Below are 21,607 nucleotides of genomic sequence, written 5' to 3'. Positions count from 1 at the left end.
TTTTTAATTTGTTTTAGCTTTTCATTGTTTTAGTGTCTTAATTTTAATTTGTTTTAGCTTTTCATTGTTTTAGTTTCATTGTTTTAGTTTTAATTGTAAACCGCCCTGAGCCATTTTGGAAGGGCGGTATATAAATCAAATAAATAAATAAATAATAAATAATAAATTTGAGGTCCAATCACTCGAATCACCCAGATTTGAGTTGAATCGATTTGTGCGAGTTGAATCGATTTGTGCGAGTTGAATCGATTTGCACATCCCTAATGCCCATTTCTCTTGCCAGTGTCAGTGGTGACTCCGGTTATACCTACTACATAGATCTTCCCAGATACATCTCCAGGCAAGGTTGGGAAAGACCCCATCTGAAGTCACTGCCAGTCAGTGTAGACAACCTTGTGCTAGCTGGACCTATGGTCTGACTCAGAAAAAGATAGTTTCCTATATGCTTGTTACTGAGCTAATTAATGCAATGCACATTGAATGCTTGAAATGTGCTGTAGTGTATCTATCTAATCTGTCTGTCTGTCTATCTGTCTATTTATGGTGGGACTTGAACATCAGTCTGCCAGATCCAAATCTCTTTGTTTTCACTATGTCGACCCTGCAGTAGGCAGGGTCAGCTTAAAGCACTGGAGGTAAGGAAGTGAAGTGCCCCTTAAGCCAGACCTTAATCAGGCAGCAAGACACCCATCTGAGCTGTTTGCACATTGTCAGTACTGCCTGAAATCTCTGGAGCTGTTGCAGAGACTCACGAAGGTCACCTTCAGGTGTGTGAGATGAGAATTCAATCCACGCTACCTTTTAACCACAAGCAGAGGGCCCCTTGGCAGCAGCATGCAATCAAATCTGCAAGCTTGCTTTACAGGAGACAAAAGCCTCACAGCTCTACAAAACAAGAAGCCACTTCAAAAGGACTGGAAGCAGGCCAGAGAGCTGCTGTCGCTCAGGATGAGAGCAGAGGCGAAGATGACAGCAATGAACAGTGAGAGAGAGAGGGGGAGTCAAACGAAGGTGGGTGGTGAAGATGCTCAGTTCAGCAGACATGGTCACTTTCTTTTATTTTCTCATTGGCTTGAATCAGGGCTGGGTCTGTGCTGCCCTCTGAAATCAGTAAACAACAAAACAAACTCTGCATCAAATAAACTCAACCTTTGCATCAGTGAAAGCCAAATCCTGAGGTCTGTATGCAGTTAGTTTGCATATAGTTATGCAAACTAAGCCAATGTGTATACATCTGCTTATCAAGTACCTTTTATGTCATTTATGCTAGTCATATGGATGGGCAAAGAGCAATGCAGAGTAATAAAGCCCCTGCCCTGGTTCCTGTCTTGTCACCAAGCATTGCTTGTGCACTCTTAAGACCACCTTTGTGGCGAGACTTCTAAAAGATGAATGCTCAGATTTTCTGAATGCAGATTTCTGTGCTTGCTACCACATTTTATATTTCGATGGTAGGATCACAGTAGACCATCCCATGGCTTTAAATACAACATTCCCCAAAGGGGGAAAAACACCTGCACCATCACCACCAGCAAGCACAATGATTACAAGCAGAATCATTCATGGCAGACCCAGGGGTGCAGACAGAGATGGCTTGAGGAGAAAATCTTCACTTGAAGTTTTGGGAGGAGAGGAAATGTTGCAGAAAAATTACTTATCCTCTATAAGTAATTGTACAAGAGGTCAACTTTAACTGAGAAACCAGAGTTTGATATTTATTATTAATCAAAAATATAGGCTAAGAAAACAATAAACAGACTAACAGTCTCTTATGTAGAGAGAGGGAGAACCTCTTGGTTTGAAATTCAAGACAGCAAGTGAAGAAGCTTAACTGAAACTTAGATTCCACTCCAAGACTGAACATAGACACATATACATAGGCCCCCTTCAGATGTAACATGGAACTGCAGGTCTAATGGACCTGAGGTTCCACGCTCCCTTCCTTTCAGGAGAGCTTCCTCTCTGCAGTCAGCAAGTCTGAGAAGTAGGGGAAATGGCTGTGTAGGCTTCCTTCTTGGCAGAAGAACAGCCCACATAGCCAATCAGGCCGGAATGAGGGAGGAACTTCCTCCCTCATCTCCAGCTTTGTAGGGATGAAACTGCGACACCAGTGTTTGGATGTAATGCTGGCACTGCAGAACTAGAGTTGGAGGCATCCAAACTCTACTGTGAATCAGAGATTCAGAGTGGATTTCGGAGAGGGAAACCGCGGACCCCTTCTCACCTTCAGCTCTGGTTTCCCAAATTTGGATTGGTGCCCAAGGAAACCAGAGGTGAAGGGACCTCCAGTGTCCTGTTACATCTGAATTCAGTGACAGACAAGCATGCCCTAGACCAGAACAGAGAAAATGCTCAAAGACATAGCAAATTCCAACAGGAAAGACACTGATGTCAGACATGGGGAGGAGCCAGTGCCCAGGGGGGAGTCCCTCCCTCCCTAGTCAGTGTATCATTGAAACACTAGCCGGAGAGGAGATGAGTGGGGCATGCCTTGCACTCTGAGAAATTCATGCCTTACAAGAGGGGGCAAGAGGGCACCCTGGCCAAGGGTGAGGGTGAGCCTTGGGGGCCCTCCAGGCTCTTGGGGCCTGGGGACAATTGTCCCCCCTTGCTCAATGGTCACTACGCCCCTGCATGTACACCTCTCTGGGCTCCTTTATGGGAGAGAGGGATATCAATGTGTTGACATGATAAGGAAGTAGCTTTAGCCTAGACATTATGGTGAAGCTCCAGATTCTTGGAGCTGTTTGACACGGGTGGGAAAGTCTGCTTTGAATGGTCCCTCCCTCAGTGTTTTAAAAAAACCCAATGAAAGACACGCCTTTTTAAGGAGGCTTCTTAATGCTCCATCTTTGGTTATATCTGGTAGGTTCTTTAGTTTTTATAATTTCCAGTTTTTAGCTTTTAAAATAACTTTTAATTTGAACTTAATACTGATTGTGGTTTTTAACCTGGCTTTTAACTTGTTTACTGGACTTTGTTAATTTTATTACTTTTATTGTATATTGTATCTATTTTATTATTGTGAACCACCCTGAGCAGTAGTGTAGTGGAAGGGTGGGGTATAAATATAACAAACAAACAAACAAACAAATAAATAAATACAATAAATAAATGGTGGTGAGCTGTGCTGTTGACTTTTGTCTGCTCTGGGCATCTACCACCAATAGGTGGGATTTTCTTTTTTTTAACCAGACCATTTTATACAGCATTAAACACCCAGACTTTATATCTAAAATATCCATATATCATTGTATAATTAGCAGCAAGAAGAGTTATTGTGGTAGTCTCATCAGCCATGGGCTGCCACCCGACTCCATTTTCCATTACCTGAATATACATACTTTCAGCATGCTTATGCCTTGTCATCATTTGTCATCAGTGAGCCAGTGAGGTGTAGTGGTTAGAGTGCTGGACTAGGACCAGGGAGACTGGAGTTCAAATCCCCATTCAGCCATGATACTTGCTGGGTGACTCTGGGCTAGTCACTTCAATCTCAGCCTAACCTACCTCACAGGGTTGTTGTGAGGAGAAATGTAAGTATGTAGTACACTGCTCTGGGCTCCTTGGAGGAAGAACGGGATATAAAATGTAAACAAACAAACAAATAAAATTTACATCCAAAGATCAGCACAGAAAATTGGACACTTGCTTATCTCTCAGCCTAAGAGGCTTTGGGGTCTGGCGTCTGGCCTCACACAGTTCTCAGAGACAAGACAGGCAAAGGTCATTGGATGATGGGAGGTTCCCAAGCCCAGCTCAACACACTAGTCATTTTGATTCTAACTTTGTCGTTCTTTCCTTCTTAGGTGCTGTATGTGAAGGAGAAGGTGACTTCAGACCTCAAGATGCTGTCTACAATTGTAATCATGCCAATATTTCTGCAGCAGCTCAAGCTGGAAGTGACCTATGGAATTCCTTGCCACTGTAGTTCAGCCTAACCAAATAGCCAACTGCTTTATGTTTGTATTGCAAAACATAAACTGCTCCTTCAGTCCAAAAGGGAAAGTTACCAAGAGATGGGTGGCCCAAGCTTTTGAAAAGAGTGGGCAAGGAAGAGAATTCAGTTATGTTGCAATGCTGTATATTTCTGTGAATGCCTATGCCTGTGTGTTTGCCTTAAGGTGTATCTCTTTCCTTTTTGCTAAGGAAGTAGCAAAGCTGCTTCTCGTAGGAGGAAATAGCTGACCAGCACACTTGATTGTGATTCTAACAATTATGCCTGCTTACAAATTCCAGGAAGTTGTTGGAGCAAATGAGCAAGTCCTGCCACTTGAAGATGCAAAATGAACTGACCAGGAGCTTTCCCAGACAGTGGGCTTTACCACGGAATTAAGAGGGCTGAAGTACTGTGAGTTAGGGATTTTTTGAATTTGCCTAAAAAACCGATGCAAAAAGTGGTTTTTTTTACCCTGGACATAGATCGGGCTAAGCTACAATGAGCAATGAAAAACTTGAATTGTGTCTAGAGTGCTCCCCGATAGCTCGCAGGGACGTTGACTTAAGGCCGGGCAATATGTGAATGCACATTTGCCCTTCCATGGTTAATCAAAGTAAAATTGTCATCAGGAACGCTCCAGTTGTTTCAGCAGAAAACAGATTTATTTGAAATGTATTTGAAATGCTTCAATCAATCTTTAATATACTCTGTTGACCTTACTGCTCTGTGACAGTACAGGTGAAACTCGGAAAATTAGAATATCGTGCAAAAGTCCATTAATTTCAGTAATACAAATTAAAAGGTGAAACTGATATATGAGATAGACGCATTACATGCAAAGCGAGATAAGTCAAGCCTTAATTTGTTATAATTGTGATGATCATGGCGTACAGCTCATGAAAACCCCAAATCCACAATCCCAGAAAATTAGAATATTACATGGAACCAATAAGACAAGGATTGAAGAATAGAACAATATCGGACCTCTGAAAAGTATAAGCATGCATATGTATTCAGTACTTGGTTTGAGCCCCTTTTGCAGCAATTACTGCCTCAATGCTGCGTGGCATGGATGCTATCAGCCTGTGGCACTGATGAGGTATTATGGAAGACCAGGATGCTTCATTAGCGGCCTTCAGCAGTTCTGCATTGTTTGGTCTCATGTCTCTCATCCTTCTCTTGGCAATGCCCCATAGATTCTCTATGGGGTCAGGTCAGGTGAGTTTTCTGGCCAATCAAGCACAGTACACTGTATACTTTTCAGAGGTCCGATATTGTTCTATTCTACAATCCTTGTCTTCTTGGTTCCATGTAATATTCTAATTTTCTGGGATTGTGGATTTGGGGTTTTCATGAGCTGTACGCCATGATCATCACAATTATAACAAATTAAGGCTTGACTTATCTCGCTTTGCATGTAATGCGTCTGTCTATCAGTTTCACCTTTTAATTTGCATTACTGAAATTAATGGACTTTTGCACGATATTCTAATTTTCCGAGTTTCACCTGTACTGTCACAGAGCAGTAAGGTCAACAGAGCAGCAAACACAGAGCAGTCACAGAGAAGCAAACAGAGCAGTAAGGTCATTCAACCTTACAGGTCGAACGCGAGAAGAAAAAATGTATTAATCACAGTGCAAAACATAACTAGCGGTATCTAGTGATACTATACAAAATAAATTTAACCCCCTACATGCAACCTGTACATGCTATAAAGCAACTACTAGCTGATGTCAAATTTTACTAGCAATCAGACAAAATTGGCAACATTTAAGGAAATCTCATCCTTCTGTTCGGACAGCAAAAAAATTGCATTAAATGAATCCGTATGACCTGGGAAATTGATTAAAAGAGGAAACATGTATACTGACAAGAATCCCTATAAAACCCACAATATCGTAAAATGAGATATGGTTTCGATGACACCTGTTACACAAGGGCAAAGTCTTTGAGCATATGGGATTTTTCTAAACTTAGGGTAACACATTAAAACAAGCTAAAGTAAGCATCCTGCGATATTTAGGAACGAAGGTTTTTTTTAAAAAAATGCTTTGTTCTTGTTACCCTCATAAGAATCATGAAAGCGAAGATGCTTTGAAGTGCATGTGTTTGTTGTTGCTAACATTTTCTGTTACAAAAGCAAGCTGAATTCTGTAGTCATGTTGATTCCTTCTCACATGCCGAGTGCCGCACCTAGGTAATTTTGGTGCCTGGACTGGCCACGCCACATTTTGAGTGGCCTCCGGCCACTACCCGACACCCACCCTGCTGTGCCAAACTGCCAAAATATACCTTAATTTTAGCCAGCAATGTGCATGGCCGGGGTGTGTGTTTGTGTGCTGAGCAGGCCTCCCTGAGCAGGCCTCCCTCCCCCCGTGGCAGCAGTGGGTGGAGCAGTCGCTGGGCCTGCCTGTCTGGCCAAGCAGCTGCTCCGCCTTCCCCCACTCCGCCACGCGGTGGGGGAGCCCTGATTGGCTCACTCCCAACCCCCTGCCCAAGCACATTGGCAGCTAAAACTAAGGTACATTTTGGCAGTTCTTCATGGCAGGGCAGCAGTGGGGTAGGCATGGGGTGGTGGCCTGAGCCCCCCCCCCTCGCAGAGGCCCCCCAGGACCCTTGGAGGCCATGGACCAGGGCCCCAAGGTCTGGGGGTAAGGCACATGCCTACGAGAAAGAAGACTGGAGTTTTGCAACCAGCGAGATTAAGAACATAAGAACAGCCCTGCTGGATCAGGCCCAAGGCTCATCTAGTCCAGCATCCTGTTTCACACAGTGGCCCACCAGATGCCGTTGGGAGCCTACAGGCAGGAGCTGAGGGCATGCCCTCTCTCCTGCTGTTACTCCTTCACATGCACGAAGGCTATGTGTGTGCTGGTGTCACGCAAGGGCAACCAGGGGAGAGTGCTGTTAGCGTGCGAAGGTAGCTGGGAGGAGCACTGCTGATTCAGGAAGAACAGCAAGCAGTGGAGGAGCAGGTATGCACCTGTTCTCCTCCAGTTTAAAGGTGCCGGGAATCTGTTTCGAATCACTCTTTGAATCATGATTAGTGCACATCCCTAGAAAATTTGGAGTTAGCTGTAATTCTGTTCTTAAGATCAGATCTCAGTTTCCTAGAAGGGACCAAGTCTGTGGATTCTTCCTTCTCCTCCAGAGTAGAACAAGTTACACAGGTAGAGGCTTTTGGGTCTGGCCTCACACTTCTCAGTTTATCGCTAAAACACTGATATCTAGACTTTTTCAAGTCCCGCCCCCTGCCCCAATTGGCTGCAGTTATAAGGATGCAGATTTAGGCTAGAGATTAGGAATAATTCCCCAAGGGAGAGATGAGATGCAGAGTTACATGTCTGTAAGCAAACATAACCAGCCATAGTACATACAATCATAGTTTAAAGATACATGCACATATATACTTGTGAACACTTTATTGTGCCAATAATTGGTAAAGAGGGACCAGTGATGGATAAAATTTATTTTCTGATTGGCTTCCTTCCCTTGTCCTTCAGTTAGCTGGGGATGATGGGAGTTGTAGTCTAATGCCTGCAGTAATGCCAAAGTTGTGCACTTTCTTTCTCTTCCCTTCTCTGCTTTACAACAATCATTCTTAGTCTCAAGCATTCTATCCTCTTCTAAGTATTAAAACTTCTATACGATTTAGTACATTCTTCCAGGGCTGCTCAACTTCAGCTCACCTGCAGATGTTGGCCTACAACTCCCATAATCCCTGACTATTGGCCACTGTGGTTGGGGATTATGGGAGCTGTAGTCCAAACAGCTGGAGGGCCGAAGTTGAGCAGCCCTGCACGGCACTGGTCAGCTAATTCTTTACTTAGTTTGTTATTTTAAGTTTTTCCTGAATCCTTTTGGAGAAGCCTGAAAACACCTCAAGTTGCCAGAAGGGTAAATATGATTTCTTTTGCAGGTATAGGTTAAGGACTTAGATTCACTTAGTATAGAGAGGGCTAATAGACATTGGGGTGGATTTTATTATCTACAACATCAATCTTAATAGTAGCTTTAAATGCCACACATTTCAAGTTTCTTAGAATGTTATAGTTTGCTCATGCTTATATTTTGATGTATCTTTTGCCACACATTTACCATTTTACACACCTTAAATCTTTGAATAAAACTTTTAAGCTTTAAAAGGTGCAGTCATTGAGTTTGGGGTTTGATCATACAAAAAGCCTACGGAGGCATTAAAATAACAGATTTTTCAATGGGGAACCCTAGATCTGCAGCAATGCTGCAGAACTTCGCCCCCTCTGTAGGCATTGGACTACAACTCCCATCATCCACAGCCATATGGGCCAAGCATCAGGGATGGTGGGAGCTGAAGTCCAGCAGCAGATGTGGAGCGGCAGCCTCCCATCAGTCCCAACTGCAATGGCCTTTGGAGCCCAAGGAGTCTGGAGAGGCATAGATGGCTATTATTTTTACCCTGACAATGACCCTGCAAGTTAGGTTGGGCTTCATGGCAGAATGGGGATTTTGAACTCAGGCTTCCCTGGTCTGGACCTATTCCAGCTGTCTTGTGGTGGACACAACACACACAGCACATAAAATGTAGTATTTTACATTTCACAATGCTGGGTTTAATTTTACTTTTCAATGTTCAGAGATAAATAAAAAGTCAAATTAATTGTGAAAATCCTCACTGAATCAGGCACCTCTTAATCAGGTCAGGAGTCTAATTTTGCAGTAAATTCAAATTGAGAACTTGAAGTCACAGTGATCATGGGCAACCAACCTGATCTGCATAATTTACAAGTTAGCAGGTAGCCTTTCATGTGCAAATGAGGCTGTGCTGTGCCCCAGGAGTAGCTGGACTCAGAAGACCTTGCTTATTATATGTTTAACTCTGAAGATACATTCTGTGCATCATCATGTTATGCCACCAGATGTCAGTGGTGCACCAAGTTGGTAATCCATAATCAATTTGAAAGCAAAGTTTACAGCTAAAGAATAAAGCTGGAGCCTCGCCCAATTGCTCTCAGATCTGATTTAAGCATAGGCGTAACTATAGGGGGGCAGGGGGGCACGTGCCCCGGGCGCCATCTTTTCAGGTCACATGGGGGGCGCCGCCATGACCAATTTTTTTAAAAAAATATTTTAATACAAATTTCTCCTGCTCAGTGCAGCAGCGCTGCAGCAGTCAAGGGAGCGCGTCGGCGCCCCCTCCCCCACGAGTGGTCCCTTCCACACCGCCCGCACCCCCCTTGCTTTGCTGGCGGCCAATCAGTGGCCTGGCTTGGCCGCGGTGGGCACCTTTCATGCTGCTCACTGTGCCTGCCCGCCCGCGCCCCCCCCCCCATTGCTTCGCTTGCAGCCAGTCAGTGGCCTGGCTTGGCGGCGGGTGCCTTTCATGCTGCTCACTGCGCCTGCGCTTGGCTGAGGCTCACTCGCTCCGTCGCTCGCTTAGTCTGGAACAGCCAGAAAGAGGCCCTCTAGTGGCTTGCCAGCCAGAGGGTCTCTAGTCAGTGACGCACGCATGCGCGACTCGGCCGGCGTGCCGAGTCGCGCTGCGCATGTGTGCGGTGAGTCCATCCTCCTCTGTTTGCTGCACGTGGTGGTGCAGTCGCTGTCACGGAGGTTGCTGGGGCTGGGGCTGGGGCTGGGGCTGCACTGCAGCAGGCGCAGGCAGGATGACGAGGACACACACGGACACCCGCACGGAAGAAAGGATTCGGCGGCGGGCGGGTGGAAGCAGCAGACCAAGTGTCAGGGTGAGAAATTGAATGAGTTGCAAAAACTACAGAAGCCACATGTGGGGAAAAAAACATATTAAAGAATCAGGTTTTTATTTAGCTGCCCAGCTATGGTTCTCAGGTGCCTAACAGGTATTAATGTTTGCATTATACGCTCCTCTCTCCGCCCCAAAAGAAAGAAAAACAATCATAAAGATTCTTTGGCACTCAATCTTAAATGCATGCATGTATATGGAACTGAGAGTCAATTCCCACAGCCTGTTGTTGTTTGTGAGGTACAGCAGTGTGAGTTGACTCAAGCAGTGTAACATAGCTGCCTGTGCATTGTTACAAGGTGTTTCAAGAGAGTTTTACCATGAGTTCTGCTTGCTGGCATGCTCGTTTTTGCACTGTGAAAGCTTGCCTTGTGATCTCAATTTACTCTGAAGTGCTCCTATAACAGCTCCATCTCAGAAAAACCTGCAGTGTTAGCTTTAACAAGTGCCTGTGGTATCCTGCTAAAGACACAAAGTTTGGCAAGAAAAATGGGGGAGGGGGTTATATGCCTTTGGAGATATTCTCTTGCTTGTGAGGAAAAACCAAAGTATAATGTGGTGTGTATCATCAATCATTGCATCATAATTCTGTTGTTCGAGATACAAGCCAACTCCACAGGGTTGTTGCTTGTGAGGAAAAACCTAAGTATAATAGCAATAGCAATAGCACTTACATTTATATACCGCTCTATAGCCGAAGCTCTCTAAGCGGTTTACAATGATTAGCATATTGCCCCCAACATTCTGGGTACTCATTTTACCGACCTCGAAAGTATGGAAGGCTGAGTCAACCTTGATGTCGTGTGTATCATCATTGCATCATAATTCTGTTGTTTGAGATACAAGCCAACTCCACAGGGTTGTTGCTTGTGAGGAAAAACCTAAGTATAATGTTGTGTGTTTCATCATTGCATCATAATTCTGTTGTTTGAGATACAGGCCAACTCCACAGGGTTGTTGCTTGTGAGGAAAAACCTAAGTATAATGTGGTGTGTATCATCACTGCATCATAATTCTGCTGTTTGAGATACAAGCCAACTCCACAGGGTTGTTGCTTGTGAGGGAAAACCTAAGTATGATGTAGTGTGTATCATCATTGCATCATAATTCTGTTGTTTGAGATTCAAGCCAACTTCACAGGGTTGTTGTGAGGAAAAAACACATGTGTGTCAGTCAGATGTATGCTGGGGGGGGCGGCGGCGGGGGAGGCGCGGTGGGGGGGCGCAATTTCAGTGCTTGCCCCGGGCGCCGTTTTCCCTAGTTACGCCTCTGGATTTAAGTTATCCAGAACTGGATACCTGACCAATATAACAAGGGTGAATGTAAGATCTCTCTGTGAGAGCAGAGACCTGCCCATTTCAGTATCACAAATTTAAGATCCTTACAGGATAACTCCAAGGACCTGCCCAATTCACCAATAGAGTCCTAGGTCTTCAACTTGAAGTCCATATATGCTCAGGAGCTACATTGGGGTAAACACACCACCCTCTGGGGCCCTCTGGTTCTTTTGCAAGATACAGCAGTTTCTGGCAGAAGACACGAAAAAGCACAGACATCAAATGTCTTTTAAATATATACTAAACTAATGAAAAGATTTTACAAATAAAAGAGTTGGCAAATGGTGTGCGGGTTGTCAATGATTAGGAATAATATATAAACTACTACTAATATTTTAACATTTTAAGAGAGAAAGGAGGGCAGGGGATAAGGAGTGGAGGGGGAGAGAGAGAGAGGACGACAACGGATATTTATATACTGCTTTTCAACAAAAGTTTGCCAAGCGGTTTACATAGAGAAAAATAAAGATATAAAGATGGCTCGCTGTTCCCAAAGGGCTCACAATCTAAAAAGAAACATAAGACAGACCAGCAACAGCCACTGAAGGGATGCTCTGCTGAGGATGTGTAGGGCCAGTTTGCTCTTCCCCTGTTCAATAAAGAGAATCTCCACTTTTAAAAGGTGCCTCTTTGCTCACTAAGCAAAGGAGAGAGGCGGGGGTGAGGGGGATAGAAGGTGGGAGGAGGGAGTGGATCTGAGAATCTCAAGGAGAGAAGCGCCCATATTACCAGGGCTTCCGCAGCTTGGTGAAGTCTGAGGCTGGGGCACCCAGCTAGCAGAGGTGTATCTAGGGAAAATAGTGCCTAGGGCAAGCACTGAAATTATGCCCCTGTCCAAACATCTGATGCCCATCTTTCAGATAACTTTACCATAATATCAGCTCAAAAATACAAGTCGAGCTCGTCAATCTTTTAATTAACAAAATAATAATCTAATATAACCTTAATGCATATTCAGAGATAGATGTGGGTTTCTTTTTAGAAAAAAGGTACACACTGTAATAGGTACACACTTCTCATAATGCTGTTTCATTCGGGCAACTGGGCCTTGCATTTCTTTGTTGCACTGTTTGCATTTCACGCACATGCCTGTCTTACCCACAAAAACGTCATTAAAAGGTTCCCAAATGGGGTCTCTTTCACAGCCTGCTGCCATGTTAGCTGTTTCCCTTCTACAGTGGAGGATACACTCCAAAATCATTTCCTCAGGATTGCATGACTAATTTGTTACTTTGGTTTTCCCTTTCTATTCCCCACCCCCATCTCTTGCATTTATAATAATTTATAACTTCTTCTCACTCAGGTCTACTCCATCATCCCAAATCCTCAATTAATTTGTTGACCATCTTTGTCACTGCACTTTGGGGGCGGCAGGGAAGGGCTTGACTGTGTATGTGTGCTGCATGTACACCATCTGCAGAGTAGGATTGATCAGGACTATTATCTCTTATCCTCATATACTGCTCTTAACATGTCCATATAATATAATGAGGTTATGATTATTATGCATGATGATATCTTTGACCTAGGTTCTTTTTTTTTAACGAATTAAAAAATGAAATCAAATTTAAATGAAAAAATCAATTCATTTTTTTGAAAAATCAGATTTAAAATTTAAATGATCAGATTTTTAATTTTTTTAAAACCCATTTTTCTCAACCCTGATTAAAACTCAATGACAATGACAGTTTCCAGTGCAAAAGGACTTTGCACTCTGTGGTATGGAAGCATTTAAGTTTGGCAACTGAAAGGGTTCCTCTGTTGGAAATTGTGGTTTGCAGCATTTGTGTATGGAATATCTTTTGCATACAAAACTAAGCCCCATTTCCCTAGACCCTGAAGGAACTAATTGAATTATCATTTGCCTGTTGCATAGCAGTAATCAAGGATCTCTTGTTTATTATTATAAACAGCCTTCTGGCCTTCTTATCATGGAGTCTGATGAATGCTATAAGTTGAAAATAAATGCTATAAGCACTTTCTGTTTATTTCAGCCAGCCTTTGCTGCCTAAAAGAGTCTATTCCCCTTTCTCTCACTCCAGAGAGGGAGAGAAAGGAAGAATAGATGCTTTCAGGCAGGAAGCCCTGCCTGAAATGACTCTGAAGAGCTTGCTCAGGCTCTTCAGAGCTTGAGGCCATGCCCCCTTTGCATGTGATGTCCAGGGGGCGTGGCCTCAAGCTCCGGGGCTAAAGGCCACACCCCCTTTGCATGTGATGTCAAGGGTGTGTGGCCTCAAGTTCCGAAGAGTGGGAGTAAGCTCTTCAGCATCATTTCAGGCAGGGCTTCCTGCCTGAAAGCATCTATTCTTCCTTTCTCTCCCTATCTGAAATAAACGGCAAGTGTTCGCTGGGAGGGGGGTGGCAGAACAGCGCCTTTCTGACCGCAGTTGTGGTGGGGGCGGGGCATGGCAGGCACTTTGCATCCCCCCCCCGCAATGACACCCAAGGCATGTGCCCTGCCTGCCCCACCATCATTACGCCCCTTCCAGCTAGTGTTCACTGGAAGCTAGTAGCAACAGATGTTGAAGAGTCTCGAGATCATGTTGAGAGCATAGCCCCAGCACACAGGATCAAGCACAGGGTAGGACTCTACTCTGAATTCTGCCCTTCAGCAGAGATCACACAAGCAGAGACTCTGTGCTGTGAGAGTGTCAGGCTGGCCATAACTGCTTTTTGTGCATAGCGGTTTTTTTGGATCACATTCCACAGTGCCCATCCAGGTCAAAAACAACCAGCCTCAAAGTCTCTCAGTGCCTTCCTTTTAGCCATCTCACTTCATGCCTGCTCCATTCAAAGCAGCTCCTGCCCTTTCCTTCAAAGAGCTCTTTCACACAGAATTCTCCATCTCTGCAGAAAAGTGTCCCTTTGCCAACTTCATACAGCCTCTATTGCTCCCTCCAGTCATAGTCCTTGAACAGTCTACAGTATGATTTTTGCTGTCTCAATTCTTTCTGTATAACTAAAAGGCAGCATTTTAGCAGCTCCAAAGAATGAGATGAGAGGAAAGGGTGAGAAGGGGGGGGGGATGCAAAATAACCTCATTGATCCTTACTGACAATTATTTCTAATACATCTACCTACCTACCTACCTACCTACCAACCACCCTTCCAAAACTGACTCAGGGCAGTTTACATCAAAATAAAAACAATTAAAATCAAAACTAAATCAATTAAACAATTAAAATCATTTAAAACCAACATTAAAAATTTAAAACTGTAAGTCTGATTAAAAGCCTGGGAGAATAAATGTGTCTTCAGTGCCTTTTTAAAAGTGGCCAGAGATGGGGAGACTCTTATTTCAACAGAGTCTCGGGGCAGCAACAGAGAAGGCCTGTTCCTGAGTAGCCACCAAATGAGTTGGTGGTAACCACAGATGAACCACTCCAGATGATCTTAACAGGTGGGCGGCTCATGGAGAAGAAGAAGACATTATCTTAAATACTCAGGGCCTAAGCTGTTTAGGGCTTTGTAGGTAATAACCAGCACCTTGTATTTTGCCCGGAAACGTATTGGCAGCCAGTGTAGTTCCTTCAACACAGGAGTAATATGGCCTCTCCTAGATGACCCAGAGACTAACCTGGCTGTCACATTCTGGACCAACTGTAGTTTCCCGACTACATACAAAGGCAGCCCCACATAGAACTTTGCTGGCTCAGGCTACATTAGTAGATAAACATCAATTGGTAATATTATTACAGAAACCAGGTCCAATGACCTGAAGTTAGAACAGCATCTTGACCACAATTTCAAAGCCCCTCTGTCAGCATTTCTACAATAACAGCACATGCACCCTCTCCCCAGTGTTCAAAGGTTCAGAGTTAACATAAGAACACAAGAACATCTGATGAAGGAAAATTCCACTGTCCCCTTTCACCTGTGAGTAACCTACATAAGTCCTCAAGGTCACAGATTTCTGCACCCTGCTGTTACAAGGGCCACTTTTCTTGGAAAAAATATTCTGCCCTGCCTGAGTAGCAACAGACATCTGTTGACCACAGCTTGCCCTGACTTGACTAAGCATAAGCATAGCTAAAGCTGATTGATGCATTATTGCTGGTTTCTGCCCTGTAATTGGTTCACCTTGTCTACCAATAGCTAAGCTTTATTCTGCTTGTACTCGTATGATTGGTGTATGCCATGAAACTTTGGCCTCTGATAGTCGCTGTACTCAATCCTATAGCCTTTATGTGTGCTCTTGGAAGAGAGACACCTGGTATGCCGTGATCAATAAAGCTTGAACCTGATGGATGGTGAGGGGATCTGCTCATTAAACAAACCCAGAATTCCTGGAATTTCTCCATCAAAGGTCTGCCAGATCAGGCTCAAGGCCCATCTAGTCCAGCATCCTGTTTCAATCAGTGGCCCACCAGATACCACTGGAAGCCACAGGCAGGAGCTGAGGACATGCCCTCTCTCCTGCTGTTACTCTCCTGCAACTGGTACTATCCTGCCTTTGAGGCTGGAGGTGGCCTACAGCACTCCAGCTAGTAGCCGTTGATAGATCTTCCTGCATGAAGTTATCCAAACCCCTTTTAAAGCCATCCAGGATGTTGGCTGTCACCACATCTTGTGGCAGAGAATTCCACAAGTGGATTATGCGGTGTGTGAAAAAGTACTTCTGTTTGCTGGTCCTAAATTTCCTGGCAATCAATTTCATGGGATGACCCCTGGTTCGAGTGTTATGTGAGAGGGAGAAGAATTTTTCTCTCTCCACTCTCTCCACACCATGCATGATTTTATAGACCTCTATCATGTCTCCCCGCAGTCATCTTTTTTCTAAACTAAATAGCCCCAGGTGTTGTAGCCTTGCCTCATAAGAAAGGTGCTCTAGGCCCTTGATCATCTTGGTTGCCCTCTTCTGCACCTTTTCTAGTTCTACAATGTCCTTTTTTAGATGTGGTGATCAGAATTGTACAGAGTGCTCCAGGTGTAGACACACCATCGTTTTGTATAAGGGCATTATAATATTATCCGTTTCATTTTTAATCCCCTTCCTAATGATCCCTAGCATGGGATTGGCCTTTTTCACAGCTGCCACACATTGAATCAACACTTTCAACGAGCTGTCCACCATGACCCCAAGATCCTTTTCCTGGTCAGTCACCGACAGCTCAGATCCCAACATCATATACTTGAAGTTGGGGTTTTTCATCCCAATGTGCGTCACTTTACACTTGCCAACATGGAACCTCATTTGCTATTTGATCGCCCACTCACCCAGTTTGGAGAGATCCTTTTGGAGCTCCTCACAATCCATTTTGGATTTCACTTCCCGAAAGAGTTTGGAATCATCTGCAAACTTGGCCACCTCGCTGCTTACCCCTATTTCTAGATCATTTATGAATCGATTAAAAAACACTGATCCCAGTACAGATCTCTGGGGGAGCCCACTTCTTACTAGGGATGTGCACGAAGATCTTCGGTGCCGACGGGGGGTAGCACTTTAAGGGCGGGGGAGGGTGTACTCACCCCTCCCGCCGCATTTCCCCTGCCGGCGCGCTGTCGTTTTGAAGCCCCTTGGGGCGGCAGCATTCCTCCCTGCCGCCCCGTTTCCCCCGTCAGCTGAAAGTGCCCGGAAGTCACGAGCATGCGTGCGCCCGTCGTGCGTGCGCCCCCTTCTGCCATGTGCGCATGCTAGTTTTCAGTTTTTCCAGACAGTTTAGAACATAATCTCTTGTCACTCCATATCCTCCTTAATAATCCCTTTCACTCCCTTATTGTCTAATGGTCCAACCACCTCCCTGGTAGGTTCCCTGCTTCTGATGTATTTAAAGAAGTTTTTGTTATTCCCCTTTATGCTTTTAGCTAAATGTTCCTCAAACTCTCTTTTCGCCTCCCTTATTGTTACTTTGCATTTCTTTTGCCAGCGTTTATGTGCCTTTCTGTTCCCTTCATTTGGACAGGCCTTCCAATTTCGGAAGGAAGTCTTCTTCCCTTTTATGGCTTCCTTGATGGTACCTGTTAGCCATGCTGGCATCCTCCTGGATTTAGTGGTACCCTTCCTCCTTTTGGGTATACAATCTAACTGGGCTTCTAGTATTATGGTTTTGAGTAAACTCGGGCATTCTGGAGCAAAATGACTCTCCTGATTTTCCCTTTCAGCTTTCTTTTCACCATACTCCTCATTTTGGAGAAGTTTCCTCTTCTGAAATTCAAAGTGTCTGTGTTAGACTTCTTTGGTGATTCTCTCCCCACATGTATGCTGAATTTGATTGCACTATGGTCACTGTTCCCTAAAGGGTCGATGACACTGACATCACACACCAGGTCCTGGGTGCCACTCAGAATTAGGTCCAAGGTTGCCTTCTCTCTGGTTGGTTCCAAGACCAACAGTTCTAGGGCACAATCATTTGATTGAAATTTGACCTCTTTGTATTACCTGACTGTGAATTTACCCAGTCTATGTGTGCGTAATTGAAGTCACCCATTATTACTGCCCTGCCTCTCCTTGACACCTCCCTGATTTCCTCCTGTAACTCCCAGTCAAGGTCAACATTTTGATCCGGAGGGCGAAAGCACATTCCCAGTAGCACATTTCCTTTCAGGCCTTGTATTGTCACCCACAGGGTTTCTGTGGAGGACTCCGGTCCACCTAGGTTTTCTACCTTGTTAGATTATATCGCTTCTTTAACATACAGTGCTACTCCACCTCCAAGGTGCTCCTCCCTGTCCTTTCTATAGAGTTTATATCCAGGAATAACAGTGTCCCACTGGTTCTCACTGTTACATCAAGTTTCTGTTATGCCCACTATATCTATTTCTGTGTTAGCAACCAAGCACTCCAGCTCACCCTTTTCTTGGCTCAGAGGCTTCTGGCATTAGAATATAAGCACCTATGTGCTGAATCTGTTATCTGGTGTGTGCTAGCTTTCTTTTGACTCTTTGACCAGCTGGCACAGCCTTCTTTCTGCTCTTTATGTGGTTCTGCTCTGTCCCCTTCTGTTTTATCTGAATCCTTCGCACCCTCACACTTCAAAGGATGGCATTTGCCGGATACTGTCCAGCTGCTGTTGGCTATTCCTCAGGGATCATTTTAAAAGCTGCCCTGCAACCTTTTTGATTTTTTAGTGCCAGCAGTCTGGTTCCACCTTGGTTCAATTGCAGCCCGTCCCTTTTGTACAGGCTTTGCTTGCCCAAAATATATCCCAGTGCCTAACAAATCTGAACCCCTCCTCCTGGCACCAATGTCTCATCCATGCATTGAAACCCCTCAGGTCTGCCTGTCTCACTGTACCTGCATGTGGAACAGGTAGCATCCCAATGTGCATCACTTTACACTTGCCAACACTGAACCGCATTTGCCACTTTGTCGCCCACTCCCCCAGTCATATAGTGCATTTGTAAGGGGGGAAAGTTAAAAGCACAACACATGCCCCTTTCTTCACAGTTCTCACTCAGATATTCTGGATTGCAAACCAACTTAAACATAGTTTATTTAGATGTTTACAGTTAGCCCTACTTTCACTAGTTGTGAAATATTCTATGGATAGAGAGAACTCTTTCTGACAGCTTTACTGCAGTAGGAAAATTATTAAAAGTCATGAAACATGCCACTTATAGGACATTTTTGATATTTTTAGAAAAATTAAAAAAAAATTAAGAATAAACAATTTGTCCAAACCATCTCAATTTCAACATTCAGAGCTCTCCCACCCTGCTCTATATCTGTGCCCGATATCAAAGCCCTATAGGAAGCCATTCCATAAATATACAAGGGAGTGGGGAATTATGAAAAAAGGGAAATCCCATACCTTTCATTGCTGGCTCTGAGGAGGAGGAGGAAGGCACAAGCTCTCAGCACAGCCCAGGGTTGTAGGGCAGGGAGAGCAGAGGGTGTGAACAGCGCTCTGGTGGGCTGCCAGCAATGGCCACTCTGCCTCCTGGCTGGAGAGCTTCAGGGACTGGGGAAAGCTTCAGGAAACTGAGAGGCTTTCAGGGAGGCCTGTTTCAGCAGAGAAGCCTTTGGAAGCCCAGCCCACCCGCTGAACAGCTGAGAGTCGTTTGGGGAAAGGGAGCTGCTAGCTTCTCCTCTTGTGCAGCAAGCCTTTGGATAGCAGGCTAGCCTGCATGCGGCTCCTGCAGGCTGAAGCTATACAGGTTGGCTGATCTGGGAGAGGGGTGGAAAGTCAGTTTTTGCAACCCAATCCAATCCAATCTTTATTACAGTTATAGACCAGAGTAGCAATTTTTGCAGGGCACACTGCTCCCCTGCAGGGCCAGTCCCAGTGAGGGGCCTGGGGCGATCGCCCTGGTTGCCCTGCCCTAAGAATGGGCCTGCCCATCATCTAGGTTTCTCTCTCTCCCTGAAAGAGCCCTGTGAGGGTGGAGCTACTGAGACAAACCAAGATTAGACCATGATTGTGCGTTCAAGCATCATGCAAGTCCATGGCTGGGACAAACAAACCAGCTTCAAACCTTGGACTGTTCGTGGCTTGACTGACTATGCTGGTCAGCACAGTTCACTGACCAGCATGGGTTCAGACATACAAGGTAACTGAAATCAGAAAAAATAAATCATAGTTTCATGTGATGTCTGAACCCCCCTCCCCCCCCCAGCTGGGGCAAAGACCCCTAACTTCACATATACATACTGATAGGGTCTGAACTGTTGGTGACTAACCAGGAATGAAATCTTGGGACTCTGGTGGAATGCTCAATGGAAAAGTCAGTTCAGTGTGCAACTGCAGGGGAAAAGGCAAATTAAGTGCTAGGTAAATTAAATGCTAATCAATTTGGTTAGGGGCTATTGGGAAAGAAATTGAAAATCAAGCTACCAGTATTTATCCAAATCCGTGGCAAGGCTACAGTTGTACTGCTTTGCACTGTTCTGTTTGCTCCACCTCAAAAAGCATATTGTAGAACTGAAAAGGATGCAGAAAATGTTAACCAAAATTATTAGGAGTTTGGTGCACCTTCCCTGAGAAGAAAAGATAAAACATTTGGATGACAAAGTGTGGGTGGGGAGGACATGACAGAGTCTTATAAAATTAGGCATCATGTGGTGGAGAAAATTGAGAGAGATAACTTTTTCTCCCTTACCCATAACCTTTGAATTTAGGATCATCCAATCAAATGGACTGGCAATAGATACTGTACAGGGCAAAAAAGAAAGAAAGGAAGGAAGGAAGGAAGGAAGGAAGGAAGGAAGGAAGGAAGGAAGGAAGGAAATACTTTCTCACACAACAAATAATGAAGCTTCTCTCATGATCTGGGAGAAGAGCTTTGGGGCTGTCTGTGGGGAAGGAGGCTTTAGCTTACCTTCCCTGCATACGATATCCAGGAGGTTTCTGGGTGCCCATGCCTCACCCAGCCACTGCAGGGGTTGGGTGTAGGGAAACACCACCGTGTGGTGCCCCGCCCCCCCAGAGCCCCAGTAATGCACAACACGAGTGCGTGGTGCCTTGCTGGGATCCCCCTCTCCCCTGAGTGTGTCTGCCGCGGCTGCATGCAGCCACAGCAGGCACATGGTTTTTGTTTTTTTTTAAATGAGGGTAAGGGAATGCTCACTCCCTTAACCTCATTTAAGCAGGAGGCTTCACAGGTGAGTTTCCTGCCATCTGGCCACTGGGATTGTCCAGCGGGATTGTCTTCCTTAGCCCGGTTTTGCATGCTCGTGTGAATAGCCTCAATTACTGTATGGCATTTGCTGGCACAAAATGTGGCGATGATTGCTAGCTGAGATGGCTTTAAGAGGAAATTAAGCACATTCATGGAAGATACATCTGCCCATAGATTTTAGACATGATGGCTGGCTATAAGGAAACTCCATTATTCTAGGGTAGCGTGCCCCTGAATACCCGTTGCTGGATAGGTAAAAGGTGGCAAAACTAAGTTGCCTTCATGGCTTGCTGGTGGACTTCCCAGGCATTTGGTTGGCTACTGTGGGAAACATGCTACTCTAATTAGTTGGACTTTGTTTTGGTGCTATTATCTAGCAGAGATCTTATGTTCTGATTACATTTATTCCCCACCTTTCTGGCTACATCACATGTCCTCAGACCATGTTCTGGGACCCTGTGTTTCCTTTTCTGGCTTCAGAGATTTTACCAAGCATTGCAATGCCCACATGCCTTTAAGCCTGTCTGATCTAAGGTGTGTCCTGCAAAAATACCAGGCTACTTATGTGGGACAGGCACCCAAGTGCACCACACAAGCCAACCCTTCAAGGCTAATCTGTGTGTCTATATACAACAGCCTTAACCACCACAGATACGATAACATCAAGACAAACACCGCTATGACTCATCTGACAGGTTTATCTTGTCTTACTGAGGGTTTGGCAACTAACAGCTTAACTGCTCACTCAAGGATTTCGGTTCAAGGAGCTTCTCAGCGGTTCAGGATGCTCCATTTCACCACTTCTGTTATGGGAAAATAAAGAGTGTGTTATTTCTCTCCTTTGCATACACACCCTCTCCAGCACGACAGTTAGTCTCTGCCACTAATTAGTGTTAATTAAAATTTGCCATGAGAAATGGGTACCTGTTGAAAACCCAAAATGGCTTTGAAGAAGGGGAGAGGGAAGTAAAACCTTTGTGTGCTCAAGGTGGTTACACCATATAGATGTATGCAAATCCTTCAAAGACAGC

At 44.8% G+C, this 21,607-nt stretch overlaps 1 protein-coding gene across 2 annotated transcripts in view; it reads right to left on the bottom strand.

Moving 5' to 3' along the window:
* Positions 1–18,916, bottom strand: part of CCR7 (C-C motif chemokine receptor 7) — a 58,551-nt gene extending 39,635 nt beyond the window's left edge. For both annotated transcript variants that reach the window (XM_053264147.1, XM_053264146.1), the window contains exon 1: positions 18,770–18,916. Coding sequence is in view for 1 of the 2 variants with exons in the window: in XM_053264146.1 (XP_053120121.1) it covers positions 18,770–18,776 (7 nt within the window). In the remaining variant the exon portion in view is untranslated. The remainder of the gene's footprint in view (positions 1–18,769) is intronic.
* Between the last annotated feature and the right edge of the window lie 2,691 nt (positions 18,917–21,607).

The sequence above is a fragment of the Hemicordylus capensis genome, chromosome 6 (genome assembly GCF_027244095.1).
Source record: "Hemicordylus capensis ecotype Gifberg chromosome 6, rHemCap1.1.pri, whole genome shotgun sequence".
NCBI classification, from domain to species: Eukaryota; Metazoa; Chordata; class Lepidosauria; order Squamata; family Cordylidae; genus Hemicordylus; species Hemicordylus capensis.
This window is presented reverse-complemented; position numbering and strand designations above follow the sequence as displayed.